General features: G+C 47.2%; 1 protein-coding gene across 2 annotated transcripts in view; it reads right to left on the minus strand.

Moving 5' to 3' along the window:
• Positions 1–15,324, minus strand: part of LOC142461636 (phospholipid-transporting ATPase IB) — a 481,622-nt gene that overhangs the window by 408,920 nt on the left and 57,378 nt on the right. For both annotated transcript variants that reach the window (XM_075563588.1, XM_075563587.1), the window contains exons 4-10: positions 14,396–14,441; positions 13,420–13,460; positions 11,524–11,597; positions 7,907–7,976; positions 6,088–6,215; positions 4,455–4,566; positions 2,618–2,783 (exon numbers count right to left, since the gene is read on the minus strand). In XM_075563588.1, coding sequence (XP_075419703.1) covers positions 2,618–2,783; positions 4,455–4,566; positions 6,088–6,215; positions 7,907–7,976; positions 11,524–11,597; positions 13,420–13,460; positions 14,396–14,441 — 637 coding nt within the window. The remainder of the gene's footprint in view (positions 1–2,617; positions 2,784–4,454; positions 4,567–6,087; positions 6,216–7,906; positions 7,977–11,523; positions 11,598–13,419; positions 13,461–14,395; positions 14,442–15,324) is intronic.

Genomic DNA, 15,324 nt, shown 5'->3' on the forward strand with positions numbered 1-15,324 from the left:
TCTCCCCAACTGGACAAAATTGCAGAAAACTCATCATTTAAATTTCTAGACATGAGGTGAGGTTTACATTAAATCGATGAACATACTAGAAACACTGACCTGGGCATTTTTTTTTAATTAACAGATACACACAATAAGCCGAAATAGTACTACATCAGAGATCGCACACTGCCAAAGAAAACACAGTTCATAAATTCGTGCAGACAAGGAACTCAACAACAGCCAGCCCCAGTGGAAAGAGAAAATCAGGTTCTAGAGAGTTACACTATAATTCCTAAAACGCTGATTTTCAACAAAAATGCATGAGATGTGCCAAGAAAGAAAAACACTGGGAAAGGAAGTAACACAAACTGGCTTTGAGGAAGTCCAGATGATGGATCCAGCTCCCCAAACAGCTATTTTAAGAATATTAAAAAACTAAAGGAAAACATAGGTTTAAACTACTAAAGGAAAGTATGTTGACAATGACTCGTCAAAATGGCATTAATAAAAATATATAAATTATTTTCAAGTGTCAAATAAAAGTTCTGGACTTGAAAAAATAAGACCTGAAATTTTTAAAGGGCACTAGAGGAGCTTGGCATTGGCCAGGAGCTTGCTGAAGGGAGAGTACACACACTGAGAGATCACTAGTAAATATACACTCTGAAGAGTGGACAGAAGACGAGACTTTTCTATTAAGGAAGGCTCAGAGACTGCACGATACATCAACTGCATATAATGGAAGTGTCCGCAGGTGAGGAGCTATGGGAGAAGGGGGAAGCAGGATAAATACTTGATTAAATAACAGTTGCACGCTTTCCAAATTCAATCAATCTGCAAATCCCAGCCACCCAATAAACTCCAGAGTAGACACAAAACCACTGAAAGACGAAAAGCAAAGAGAAAATCTTGAAAGCTTAAAGAGCAAAGGTGTTCGTGGACAAGACGACCCCGGATGACTGACAGCTGACTCCCATCAGAAATAATGGACGCAGAAAGCAGGAGGGGGATATAGTCAAACGACTGAAAGAAAAAGAACGCCAGCCACAAATTTAATACCCAGCAAAACTATCCAGCAAAACTGAAAGAGAAATGAAGACATTCCATGATGCACACTGAGATACTTTGTTGCCAGCTGCTGTACAAAAGAAAAATGCTATAAAAGTTTTCCAAAATGAAAACAAATGACACTAGATAATAATTAAAATCCATAAAAAAGAGCACCAGTCAAGGTAATTCTATAAGTAGTTCTAAAATATTATATAATCAGATACTTTCGTTCTTTCTTCTGTATCAAACAAAATGACGAAATTGTATTGTTGGACTGACAAAGTTTAGAGATGCAAGACAGCAAAGAGAAATGGGGAGAAAATGAAGCTACTTGATTCAGGGAAATAAAACGGGTGGATCCCTGCTGTGCACAGGAGAAAATGAAAAGTATCGAAGATGCTAAATAGTTGTGGATAAAATTTTTTAAACCGTGTCATTCCTTTTCTTTTTTTAAAATTTAGGATCTTTAGAAGATACGAGATTATAAAAATTAATGATCACACTTCATTGTTGGACTTAAAACACAGCTAAGCAGTGAAATAGTATTGAAAGGAAGGCCAAATCCTCACAAGTAGACCAGCGGGCAGCATCACGATAAATGTAAAAAAGATCGGAGTGCTCAAGGAGTTCATCTTGCTTGGATCCACAACCCATGATCCTGGAAGCAGCAATGCGGAGATCAAAGGATGCATTGCATTGAGTAAACACACGGTCCAAGACTTCACGAAAGGGTTGAAAGGAAAAGGATGCTAGTTGAGGACTAAGGTGCACCTTGCCCGACCCAGGGCGTTTTCAATTGCCTCCTATGCACGTGGAAGTTGGGCCTGGATAAGGAAGACAGAAGAGGAACCAATGCATTTCAGTTACGGCGCTGGAGAGGAATGCTGAACGTACCATGTTCTGCTTACAGGACAAACTGGTCTGTGGTGGCAGAAGGACAGTCAGGGTGCTCCTCAGAGGCAAGGACGGCAGGACTGTGTCCTTTGCTTTGGACTTGTTATCAGGAGACACTAGTCTCTGGGAAAAGACATCATGCTCGGTAGAGGGGCAGTGACAAAGAAGACCCTTGACGAGATGGCCTGACACAGTGGCCCCAACCCTGGGCTCCACTGTAAGAACAACCGTGAGGATGACACAGGACCTTTCTTGTGCTGCACATGGGGTTGCCGTGAGTGAACACGGACCTGGTGGCGCCTAACGAGAACTAAAGATATATACTCAAGGAGCAAAAGGGGGTTACGAGAATGAAGTAAGACTGTATTGAAGATTCCGTATGATATAGATTAAATCAGGGTTAATATAAGATGGATTCTGATACACAAAGATGGCATCTATTAAAACCACCAAGAAAGTAGCTTAAAGGAAAATCAGCATCATTTGAGTAAAAACTAGTCCCTTAAAAAAAAACTAGTCCCTTGATGAGCCCATCTTTACTTCAGCACATAACTCATAATTTTTCGATCTTCTTTGAAAGGCTGGCATTATATACAGGAGCCAAATGGTGCAGGGCTACCTGGGGAAGAACAGTCCAAGCACATTCTGTCCTACATCAATCAGCAATACACATACACACCCCAGCACTCACCCATCTTCTTGATGTACCAGTTCTTGCCACCGTGAGACCCATTCCAGTAGAGGGCGCCCACCGAGCTCACCAAGGCCATGACCAGGAGGATCCCAAACAACACCAGGATCTGCACATTGGTCACCTTCTCAACATTGGATCTCTTCAGAGGTGCTTTGGTTGAATTCTGCACAATAGTATTGGAAGTCAGCAAAGGGCACAACACAGATTTGGGAGCAAGGGGTGGGGGCAAAGGAGGTTAGGGCAGGCAAACGCACCATCTGTAAGGTACCAGGTTCTATCTTCTTTACTAAATAATCAAGACGAACAAGGAACCACGTGCTCCTGAGTCAACAGCGAGTTTAAAAGAGGGGAGGTACCCTGGTCTTTCTGTACCCTTTTCCCAAAAGGATATGCTCACTTCCTGACTCTGCCACATTTTTGTAATTCTCACAATATTGCAAACATTTCCAAAATGCTGTTGTACATTTAATGGACAACAGTACAAGTCAACTAAACTCACGGCCATCAAGTTGATTCTCACTCGCAGCGACCCTCTGGGGCAGAGCAGAATTGGTCCATAGGGTTTCCACGACTGTAACTCTTTATGGTAGAAGGAAGCCTCATCTTTCTCCCAAGGAGTGGCTAGTGGTTTCAAACTGCTGAACTTACAGCTAGCAGTCCAACTCATAAGCCCCACACCCACCACAACAGTATGAGGGTAAGTAAAAAAGCTTTGCTAAAAAGTCGCAGAAACTTTTATTACACAAAATGTAGTAGTTATACAATTTCATGTCATTGATGAAAGAATGAAGGGGTGGAGTGTAGCTTGTCAATCAGGTCACAGCCCAACCGATTCCCTCCTTGTGGGCATTGCCTTATCATGAGGATTCTGGGAACTCTCTCTAGCTGCTTCACCTTCCTATTAACATGGAGCCATGAGCCCTAGAGCTGGAGGAGCCACATGGAGACCCACACCAGTGCTGAGATGCTTCTACTGCCAATGGATCCTCAAGACTTTCCACCCACTGGCCTGTGATCTTCCTGTGTTTGGCACCATTGCATGTGCTGCGTGAGTCTGAGGAGGAATCCATAGACTGGTATCGGTCATATGGGCTAATATCAGGCTTATGGACTTGATCTGGACTGGTCTTAATATAGAATTACTCTTTGATATAAAGTTTTCTTTACATATACATGCGTTTCAATGAATTTGTTTCTCTGCTCAACCCAGACTAACACAAAAATGTCAAACTGTGAAGCTATTGTTTCTCAACATAACCTTCATCCCATGTTATATGTAATATAGCACGCACACTTATAATGTTATATGGGGAATATTGCATTTCTCATTAATAATATGAAATATTTGCTGGAAGAGTAAGTGAAATCATTTGAATATTTTTCCTTTTCATCTCTTAAGTAGAAACCTGAATTTCCAAACAATTGTTTTAATTGTTTGTTCTCCAGTTCAATTAAATAAGACAATTTCTTGCCAAATCCAAATTTTAACAGGGGTGAGAAGGAAAAAGTTGGGGAAAATACTTTGACCCAAACCCGTTCAAGCCAAGAAAAAGGGGGGAAAAAAGATTATTTTCCTAAATCCACAAGACAAAGACAATACCTAATTCAGGCAAGGTATACCAAATATCAGAAAAGATAGCAGAAGCTCAGAATGAAAACAAAAGGGGGGAGGGGAACCTACCCAGGGAGCTACAGTGGGGGTACTGCCTTTCCAAATTTCCATTCGTAAAACTTGAGTTTCTTGGATAGAGTGCTCGTATATCCGACTTCTACCCACGGAGAGCAGGCAAGGAACTACGCAAGCACAAACTACAACCACACAGAAGTGCTTTACCTGCATGAGTTTGGTGTCGTGTCCGGTATAGACAACGATGCCAAAGACCCACTGAGTGTTTCGAAGCTGGGTGCCTCTTAACAAGATCTGGTCGGGCCCAAGGGCAACGGGGCTGAAAGTAAGAAAGGACATGCATATTTAATGGAAATCGGCCCATAGAGACTAGACCTTCCCTTGAAGCATAAACACACACCAGGCCAAAAGCTTCCTTTAGTCAAATTTGAAAGTCTTGACTGACAGGCCCCGGGGCCAATCAAGGTTAACTTTGGATTCCCTCCCGAACTCCCCCCTCCAAAAAAAATCCCAAAACACCAAACACAAGAAGTTCTCTATCCATTTGTCACCCCCAAAAAATGTATGTGTCTGGGGTCCAGGGCGGAGGGGGTGGGGCTGTCTTTTCCTGGCTATTTTGTTTGTTCGGGTTTTTTTTGAATTTTGTTAAATGTTAATGAGTGACCAACTTGAGCTTGTTACAGAACTGTAGACCCGGCAAGGAAACATTTGCTAAATAACAAATTGGGACACCAGGATTATTTTGTTCCTAAGTAAATAAATTGATTTAATTGAATGATAGTGAATAAAATTAAAATTTTAAGGTACAGTAATTCAATAAATGAATTGGTTTAATGAAAGACTTATTTTTCAGAGGGGAAAAAATCGAAACACAGGGATAAGCTTACACTCTCAAATCGCCAAGGATGGCGATGATGAAATAAAAAACGTGAATGATAACAGGTGTTCACACTGGGGAGTGCGGGGGTGGAGGGGCTGAGAACGGCTGTGCAGTTACTGAGAGGCAAGACGACGACCCCCCCACTCAAGGTTGTCACATGGCTTTGGGCTGACTTGGGGAGCCAAGTCCTTCCTCAGCCTGCTGGAAACACAAATAAAAGACGGGCAGAAAATAGGGCACCACCTCCCAGCATAGGGACGAGAGACGATGCTCAGACAAGAGAAGGAATTCCCAGACAACCAGGTCTAGAGGACGCAGACAACAGACAGAGGGGAATGGCTTATCATTTTCCTCGACTTTCCCCAAACAGAGAGATGCGCATGGGTTGGAAGAAGGCTGGAAAGAATCATTAGACATCCCTCCGTGGCCACTTGATGGCTTGCATGCCCTCCAAAACCTGGCTTCTCGAACTCCTCTCTGCTCTGACCAGTACCACACAGAGTGAAGAGCAGGCCAAGGGCTTTGAACCTCAGGTGAAGATCCCGGGTTCTCTTCTGCCACACAAAACCAAACCAAACCAAACTTACTGCCAGGGAGTCCATTCCAACCCCTACTGACCCTGTAGGACAGGTCAGAGCTGCCTCTGTGGGTCTCCAAGACTTTGAATCCTTATGGGAGTAAAAAGTCTCGTCTTTCTCACTAGGAGTGGCTGGTGGTTTTGAACTGCTCACCTTGCAGTTAGCAGCCCAACGTATAAGCACTACGCCACCACGGCTCATGTCCCAGGGGTGGTTTAAATATACTTAAATGGGTGTTTCAATTAAGGAAAGCCCAGCTTCTCATATCTAAGTGAACCTTGAACAAGCCTCATGGTTTAAAAACTCTTCTGAGGCTGGAAAATAACCTACGTCCCAGTATTGCTCGGTCACAGTAGGGGATGAGAAGAGGGGGGCGTGCTACCTCTGCCCATCCAAGTTCAGGTTCCCCGTGAAGTCATAGAGGTGGCGATTCGGTCCTTCGCATTCGATGGTGCCAGATAACTTCATCAGCACTTCCCTCGTTTGCATTTCGGCCGTGTGGCTCAGACCCTGCAAGCGAAACCAGAACAGAAACTGGAAACCATCTCCATCGCCAGTGGCTGGGACACCCTGCTCAGTATTCCATTCTCAATCAAAGACGGAGGAGGAGATAATCATCTACAATGATGGCTACGTCAGATCATCTGGCCCATACAATACACTGGCCCAGCAGATCGGATGCCAAACTTGCCCAACAGCGAGCGAGGCAAGAAGATGGAAGCGTTTCTGAAAGCAGCCTGGTTTGGTGAACCATGGCACGCTCTGAGCTGGCCCAAAGCATGACCTTCGAGCGGCCTCCACAGAGTTCGTGCAGACGTGACATTACAAGATCATGGAGTTTTTCCATGAAGTTTCTGAAGTCCCCTCCAATTTATTGTCCTCAGGTGAGAAAAATAAAAGTAAAGGACCCCTTGGTGTGTTTTCTGCACCCTGTCCTTGCCCGTGCACCTTTAAAACACCACAACAGAGTCAAAAATCACATGTCTAAGGGGCCAAAGAAATGTAATGTCCTTAGTGATTTTTTAAAAACTACAGCAGCTTGACATTCAGTGACACTGTAGGCTGCCGCATCCAGTGGATTGGATCATTCTGTTTGTCCGCACACTGAGGACATTAAATTCTTTACTAAAGTATTCGTAGTGTGCTTCACGGGGCTGCTAGCCGCAAGGTCAGCAGTTCGAAACCACCAGCCGCTCCATGGGAGAGAGACGAGGCTTTCCGCTCCCGTGAACTTACAAATCTTGGAAAACGGCAGGGGAGGTTCTACTGTGTCCTCCAGGGTCACCTAGGAGTTGGAATTGACTTGATGGAAGTGAGTTTGGGTTGGGGTCTAAAGTATTCTCCAAATACAATATCTGTTGTCACTTGGCGTAGGAAGGGAAGATGTTTGGGGAAGGCCAAACATGGAGACAGTCTCGCTGCCAGCTCCTGACTTCCCCTGCTGAGCTGCTGGGGGGGGCCCTCTGAGACGGCAACTAGCCACGACAGGGTGGGCCTCTGACTGGGTGCTGAGACTCAAGCTTAGCCGTGACCCAGTTTATGTTTATTAAATAATGCCTGAAATAAAACTCTTCCATGGCCATTAAAAGAAGAGATTATTTAAGGCATGGCCAATGTGTCTGTCGCTTATCCCTCTCTGGAATGAAAGCCACAGGTGAAGCAGCAGTGTGGGGTAAGGGGCCTGGGATGTGTCCACCGCTTCTCTTCCCTCGCCGGGTAGCTCGACCACTCAGGATAGGCCAGTAAAGAACTCCCTGAGATACAAACGCAGGTCATCCTTTGGTGGCCTGCAGTGTTGTGAACTTATTCTCTGCGGCTCTGGTTCAATGAGTTCTCCTCGTCGTCAGAGGGAGGGGTTGATTTCATGAGCATCAGGGAGCAACCTTTAGTCTTACGCTCAAGAGCAAACTCACTGCCATCGGTCCAATGCTGACTCATAGAGAACGGCCTCTCTGGGTTTCCCAAGCTGTAAATCTCTACAGGGACAGATGCCCTCGGAGCAGGCTGGTGGTTTTGAACTTCCGATCCTGCGGTTAGCCGCCCAATGCCCACTCCACTAGGCCACCGGGGCTCCTTACCTTTGGTGGTAGCACATGGTTTGGTCTAGAATAAAAGATTTTAAATAGCGATTGGCATGTGGGAGGGGGGGTTGTCCACATTTGGGATCTGGCCACCACCACAACCCTAAGCACTTGAGTTACCTGACGTATCTTAAGATTGGTCTCCCCATCTAGATTCGCGGTCTCAATGTAGCACATTGCCTGAGGTTCACTACAGAGAGAAAAGAAAAGACAGCCAACGTCAGAAAGACCCTCTTCACACAGCGTGTGGCTCATGGAAGCCACCATTATGGAAACGAGTCCTGTTGACACCAACCAAAGCCAAACTCACTGCCATTGAGTCGATGCTGACTCATAGTGACCCTACAGGACAGGGTAGGACTGCCCCTGTGGATTTCCGAGACTGTACTTCTTGACAGGAGTAGAAACTCTTAACTTTCTCCCGAGGAGCGCCTGGTAGTTTTGAACTGCTGACTTTGCGGTTAGCAGCCCAATGCATAATCATTATGCCCCACCAGGGCTCCTTAGGCTTGTTGATCAGTCCTTCAAAACACATGGCTGTACACAACAACTTCGGTAGGAGGTGATGAGCACTCAGCTTTAGGGCTCAACTCTGATGGACCAGAGTGTCCGGGTGATGCAGCCTTGTGGGCCTCCCTGTGGGCAGGGGGTAGAGTCGGAGCCACTGGAGCTTAAATGGCAGGGATGACTGTGGATGAGTGGAGAGAGGCATGCTTGCTGAAACACACCATGCTCCAGCAAAGGCCCAATGGTTGGGTTCAGGCCCCAAATCTGAGGCTCAGCCTGCAATTCCGGGCAACTTCTGACCCAAAGAGATGTCCCAGGCAGGGTGGTACAGACCTACTATGGGAAGAAAACTTGTAGCCAGAGACATGATGGAGGCCAAGGTGAAACAAGCATTTCTTTCACTACATTTTTAAATCTAGGTCAAAGAGGACCTTCTTCATCAAAGCCATTCAGTTCGAGGCTAGGAAAGATAGTGCTCAGAGTTCCAGCTTGGGGGAGAGGGAGCGTGGCTAAAGGATGGGAGCAGGGACCCTCCCATCACCCTGGCTGCGCGCTCCCGACCTGCATTAGCACTCGGCCTTGGTGAGTCCTTTCACCACTCTGTGCCTGGTTTTCTGGTGCTTTGCAGAAGGACAGCAAGGGCTCTTTGGAAGCTCAAATGGGACATTGTGCTTAGCACAAATATATTGGGAACGAGTGTTCTCAGACAAAACAATCCCATGCCAAAACCAAATGTCCTCGGGGTCATGGCCAAGACATGTGCCTCCAACTATGGAGTGATTGGTATTTCAATATTTTAAATAAAATGTTACAGTGTTTCTGGTGATGGTTAGCATGCAGTTAGGGTTCCCAATTACCAATTCCTTTACAAGCTCTTCAATGACATTGTTACATTCTTCACAATGCGAGAATGTTCTCATGAGTTCCATTCTGGTTGTCCTCTTTCCATTCATCTAGTTTCCCTGCACCCCGGAGACTCTCCATCCTTGTTTCAAGGTTGACTTGATTGACTGTTTGGTCTCATATAACCCACTCGAAACCCACTGCTATCAAGTGCATCTGTACTCTCAGGGACCCGTCAGGTGAACTTCTTTAATATCACATAATTTGCATGAAAGGTAGGACATTTAGAAGGAAAACTGACAAAGAATTGATGATTTGAATGATAGTGCTGTAGTAAAGAATTCTGAAAACAGGTAGCCCCGGTGATGAACAAGCTCCTTTCCTAAGTTTACCTTTAAGTCAAATCTGTACATAATTACAATTCATATCTAATGTCAGTGGGCCAAACGTTTGTCTTAGCATACAGTGTACCTTTCTCTCTACAAAAATAGAGAAAAAATTAATTTTTTTAAGTTAGAGAAGCAATTTCAGATATGCAAACACATCTCTCACATAGTACAACAACAATGACGTCTTAAAAAGTCACATTCAATTGTCATTATGAACCATTGTCTGTACTTCAAACGTTTAACATAATAAGCTCTCCAGGGCTTGGTTTGCGACTAGAACCGCACACACGCACACACACGCACACACACACACAAACTCACTCACAGCGGCCCTACAGGACAGAGTAGAACTGGTTTCTGAGATTTTAACTGGTTCGCCAGTAGACGGCTGAAGGGTTCAAACCTCTGACCCTGTGGCTAGTAGCTCAGTGTACAACCTAGTATGACCCCAGTTATATGTAAAGTTGACGTTCACAAGCTGGATCCTGCCTGTTTACTATCGACTGTCAGAGGAGCCAACAGACAGATCCGTCTTGGAAGAAGCACAGCCAGAATGCTCCTTGGAAACCGGGCTGTCGGCAGTTTGTCTGAGGTGCTTGGCACATGTCAAAGAGGACGGCAGCATGCTCGTCAACCTAGAGGGTCAGTGACAATAAGGAAGACCCTCGATAAGAGGGCCTGACACAGCGGCTGCGACAACGAGATCAAGTACAGCAATGACTGTGGGCAACCCAGGACTGGGCCGTGCTGTGTTCTGTCTTACGCAGGGTTGTTTTAAAAAGGAACCTCAGTTTGTGACAGAGTTGTTACAAATCAGTCTCCACAGCACCTAACACAGGCAATTTTTTTTAAGGAACACAATGCTTATGAGCAATAATCATTTTTCCATTTGACCACAAGGTGATCTCAGAGATTAGTTGGGGTTCCACTTTTGAAGAGTACCTCCATGCAATGGTCTCAGGGAGCCCTCTAGTCTGTCTGTGTTTGGTTTAATGTTTTGTTTCAGAATGTGAGGTTCTGTTCCCAATTTTCCTCTCATTTTATCAGGAGATAGCTAATGGGATCCTGTTTTGAATAGTTGGCAGTGGTAGATGGGCACCGTCTAGTTCTTCTGGCCTCAGCGTAGATGAGGTTTAATTATTTTAGGATGCATTTATTTATTATCAATCACAATTAAAAAATGAGAGTCCTGCCTGACTCTCATGGGGCTCTAGCTCCTCCATAGGACTCAGTGTTTCAGTCTGAATCTCTCATCGTGAGCAGGAAATTAAAGAGAAAGCTTGCAACCAAATGAGTCATGAACCCCAGAACAAGCCGCACGAACTGCAACCTGAATGACATGTGCAGCACACACACCCATGACTCTCAGCGGTACCCTACTCTGGGAAGTATCTATCGTTTGGGGTCATCGTTTTTTATCTGCAGCTCAATCCGCTTCTGATGGTGGCTGTCTTTCTTTGATAGAGACTATGTCTCAAGCCCCTCCTACGGAGAAGTCCCGTCCATGATACCAAAGGCCTGTGTGCTAATGCCTCTATAAGACAAAACTACCCAGAGATTGTGGAAACGATACGGGGAGGCAGAGGGCAGCACAGGAACTAACGGAGAGGAAACGGAGTTCGCAGAAAATGCCGGGGCCTCTAAGAACCGTGGGTTACAGGAGGCACCAGGCAGAAAAGACGGGCTTCACTGTGAACGCAATCGATTACTCAACTGCTCTGAATTAGCTCCCTCATAACTGAGGGATACCACCAGAATAGCCCTCAGACTGAAAGGAATTGGTTTTACCAATTCATTTGCAAACGAATGTTAACTCCTTCAGGATGAATGGGAGGAGGACCAGGCAGGCAGACTCAAAGGGAAGAGCAGGGTGTGGAACAAGAAGCAAACCTTGACTCTGAGGTCAAAGGGGAAAGGTGACCCGAGACAATATGCACTGGTCACTTGATGATTCTTAACTATATTCATTGAAAAACAGTGTCCACCAGCACAGCTGACCTGGAGGAGAGGAGGATCATGTCTGCTGGAAGATACTGCCCATTGACGGCCTTCACGACATCGCCCACTGCCACCTGCGGAACCGGACACAAGGGCACAGACACATGAGAGAGAGGAAGTGAAGCCGGGATCCCAGTATCAGTCACTGTCTCGTCCACCCTGGTTCCTAGTAACCCTCTGTGTGCCGAAGCAGAACTGAGGTCCAGAGGTTTCCAGTGGACTCAAACGACCAACCTTCTGGTGTACGGCTGAGCCGGTTAGCCATTTGCAATGCCCAATCCCACCGCCATCAATTCGATTCCAACTCATAAAAACCCACTACATGGCTTTGGAGGTTTTCCATCTTTATGGGAGCCTGTAACCTCACCTTTCTCCTTCAGAGTGGCTGGTGGCTTCGAACCAGTCACCTGGCAGTTAACAGACCAAGGCTTAACCAGCAGTGCCACCAGCGCTCCTTGTTTGCAATGCCCAGGGACTCCCACCAAGAGGAAGATCTCCCTCTCACTGCCATGGAGCTGATTCAGGTTCAGAGTGAGCCTGGAGGACCCAGCAACACTGCCCCCTGTGGTGTTCCCAAGAATTCAACTCGTTGGCGGGTACTAACTAAACATGTCCCCGGCGGGGTATGCCACTGGACAGCGTGCCCAAGAGCCGGCCCAGTTCAGAGCCATCCAGGCGGCCTGAGTTCAAGTCCCGCGGGGCACACCACCTCCCAGCTGTAGGACCACGGGCCAGTGATGGTGGCCTCTGCATGTCTCAGCTTTCTCTCCTTCCAGCGTGGGTGGCAGCATGTCTTCCCTGGGTTATTGTGAGTCCGACTGAGTGAGCACAGAGACGTTGTCCCCGTTTCACAAATGGTGACACTGAGCCCCCAAGGTAAACCGTGGTAGCCACACAGCTAGCAGGTGCAAAAACCAGAATTCAAAAACAGCCCGTCTGCCAACAGGCTGGGTTTAGTAAATTCGCCTTTGGACCATGGATCTAAAAGACCTCCCCACACCACCTAGAAATGCGCCCAAAAGGGGGACGATGTGTCTAACTTAATTGGCAGGTGAAGGGCATGAGAGATGCAAGAGGCCATGTCCACTGGCTGGTATCCCTCCCCCACTCAGTCCAAGGTGAATGGGGATGCTGGCGGCTGAGATCAGAACAGACCAGGGAAGGACTTCTGAGCTGTCCACAGGACACAGTGACATGGGGGGTGGAGCTTAAGAGGTGGCTGACCCAGTCTCCCTGGGCTGTGCTGATGGGATCCGCAGAAGCAGTCCCAGGACTCGGCCATGCTGGGCAGGACGTGGGCTCTTGAGTCAAGGAAGGGCTAGGTCAAAGGTGAGCTTCACCAGCAGATGCCACACGACCTTGGTGAGGGGCTTCACCTCTAAGTTTCAGTTTCAAGCATGTGTTGGAACGGGCTGGGCTGGCAGTGAGTGTGTCGGCCATGCTGACCCACCCTGGCCTTGGGGTCAAAATGAGCTGATGTTTCAACCCAGGTTCCCGCACTCCAGATTAAATGGTGACGAAAATCCCGAAACTGTTTGCCCCGAGCAGATGAAAAGTTAGGTCAAAAAGTGTTTCTGAAAAAAACAAAACAACAATAACAACAACAAAATAGTAGGACAATTGCGGAGCTGAGAACCCTCTTTCTCCAATTGGATTTAGAAACCTGCAGGTTGCTTTGCGATTTCAGCATTCACACCTTCAGAGGGTGCTGGGTCCTTCTGGAAGCGGTCAGGGGTCAGGGTCAACGTGCCCCAGCTGTCCATCCATAAGGTGACACATGAGAGAGGGACACAGCCCATGTCTTAGCACAAAGCTGACGCTGCATTCAGTGTCACCTGGAAGGGACAAGTCCCCAGACAATGATGCCGTGGCCTGTCCTTAAAAACGTGTGCTTACCTCTTTCCACATGATGGTGTGCCACATGCCGTTCCTTAACACTGTAAGAGCAAAGAAAGGCGACAGTCTAAGGATCGAAAGAAGGTAGGCTTTCTAAAACCAAACAGTCCATTGAATTGATGCCGACTCACAGCGACCCTGTGGGACAGGGTAGAACTGCGCCTGTGGGCTTCTGAGACGGTCACTCTTTAGAGACTAGAAAGCCCCATCTTGCTCCCAAGGAGCTGCTGGTGGTTACGAACTGCTGACCTTGCAGTAGGCAGCTCAACATCTAACGGCTAAGCCGCCAGGGCTCCTAGAATCCAAAAGGCATCTTCTAAAATTGTGTCTATGAATGGGAGCATGTCCCAGCAACAGATAAATTGGATATGTAGACAGAAGAGCAGAACACGCCCACACACGCAAAAAAAAAAAAAAAAAGAACTCTGGCCCATGGATGCATGTAAGGTGTAGGGATGTAGTTATTGTCATTGTCAGATGCCATCAAGTTGTCCCCAACTCACAGCGACTCCGGGTGCAATGGAAAGCATCATTGCCCGGCCACCCTCGCAATTGCTGTCATGTTTGAGCACACTAATGCACACACATGCATGACATGCACATGGACAAAGATCAGCCTGCTGCTTCCAGGTTCAAAACACAACAAACCGCCCAAAGCAGGCCCGATCATAAAGAAATCAACATGCGGAAAGGGGGAGAAGAAGCCGTAACAGACCAAGGATGTAGACTGCTGCTAACTTTTCTAGCATCTGAACCCTAAAGGGTACAGATACTGCTCAGATCTTACTGGGGGCTCAATGACATCGGGCTCAGTGGGCTGGTCGCTTCCCTGGTCCGTTTCCACGCATCACAGACCAGCACCTGGTGCGACGCCGCCATGCCATTAATTAACTACTCATTACTTTAGACTCGGGGCAGGCACAGGCTTCATTCTTGGGTTTCTTGGTGGAAAAAGTGACTCGGGCTGGAAGCTTACCTATTGTTTTCTTTTTGTTAACTGCATTGTCAGCCTTATGCCGCTTCTGTCACAGAAAGAAAATAATCCTTAGATTTGAAAGTTCCAAATGAATAATTGAAAGAGCAAACCATGGGATGCGGGAGGTGGGGCCAGGGGCACCTCCGTGCCAACAGCACCGACTCAGCCCAGGAGCTGGGGGTGCCTGTCACCCTGGACCTGCGTGCAGTCCACTCTGCTTTGCGACCCTGGTCCTGATGATTAGCAAGCACTTTTAAGGATAAAGGCCTCCCTCCTAATTAGCTTTAAAAGAGGGATTAAGTATGAGAAAGGGGAGGAAGGGAAAGGGAGAGGGATGGGAGGGGAGGACACTCTAGAAGGGAAGAGGGAAAAGGGGAGGGGATAAGACAGGAGGAGGGAGAGGAGAGGGAGGGGACAAAGGAGGGAGGGGAGACTGGAACAGGTGGGAAGAAGAGAAGGGGAGAAGGGAAAGGTGGAGAGAGGGGGAGGGGAGCAGGAGAGAAGGGGAGAGCAGGAGGGAAGATCATAGCCAACCGGCTTGGAAATGTCTCTTCTGGGCTACGTGCGAGGAGGAAACTGGTAGTCCTACAATGGCCCAGGTCCCAGGCTGTCCGGCCAGGCCCAGGGACAATCCTTCGTGTGCTGCTCAGACTAGCAAGCTCTGAGGGGGCGACAAGGGGGTTGCTGACATGAGACTTCCCATATGAAAGCAGAGTTTGCACGACTCCCAGTGACTGATGAGGATGGGAGACACTTGGGGTGTCATCCGGGAAGAACGTGGTGGTGAACTGACGCTATACCCACCCCCACACACACCCCAAAATGCCACCCGGAGTTTGAAGAGGCTGCCTAAGTGTCCGCCCAGCTTCTTTTTCTTCCGCTTGTGGTACAGAGCAGAGCAAACCCAAACCCACCCGCCACCACCGAGT

The sequence above is a fragment of the Tenrec ecaudatus genome, chromosome 11 (genome assembly GCF_050624435.1).
Source record: "Tenrec ecaudatus isolate mTenEca1 chromosome 11, mTenEca1.hap1, whole genome shotgun sequence".
Lineage (NCBI taxonomy): Eukaryota > Metazoa > Chordata > Mammalia > Afrosoricida > Tenrecidae > Tenrec > Tenrec ecaudatus.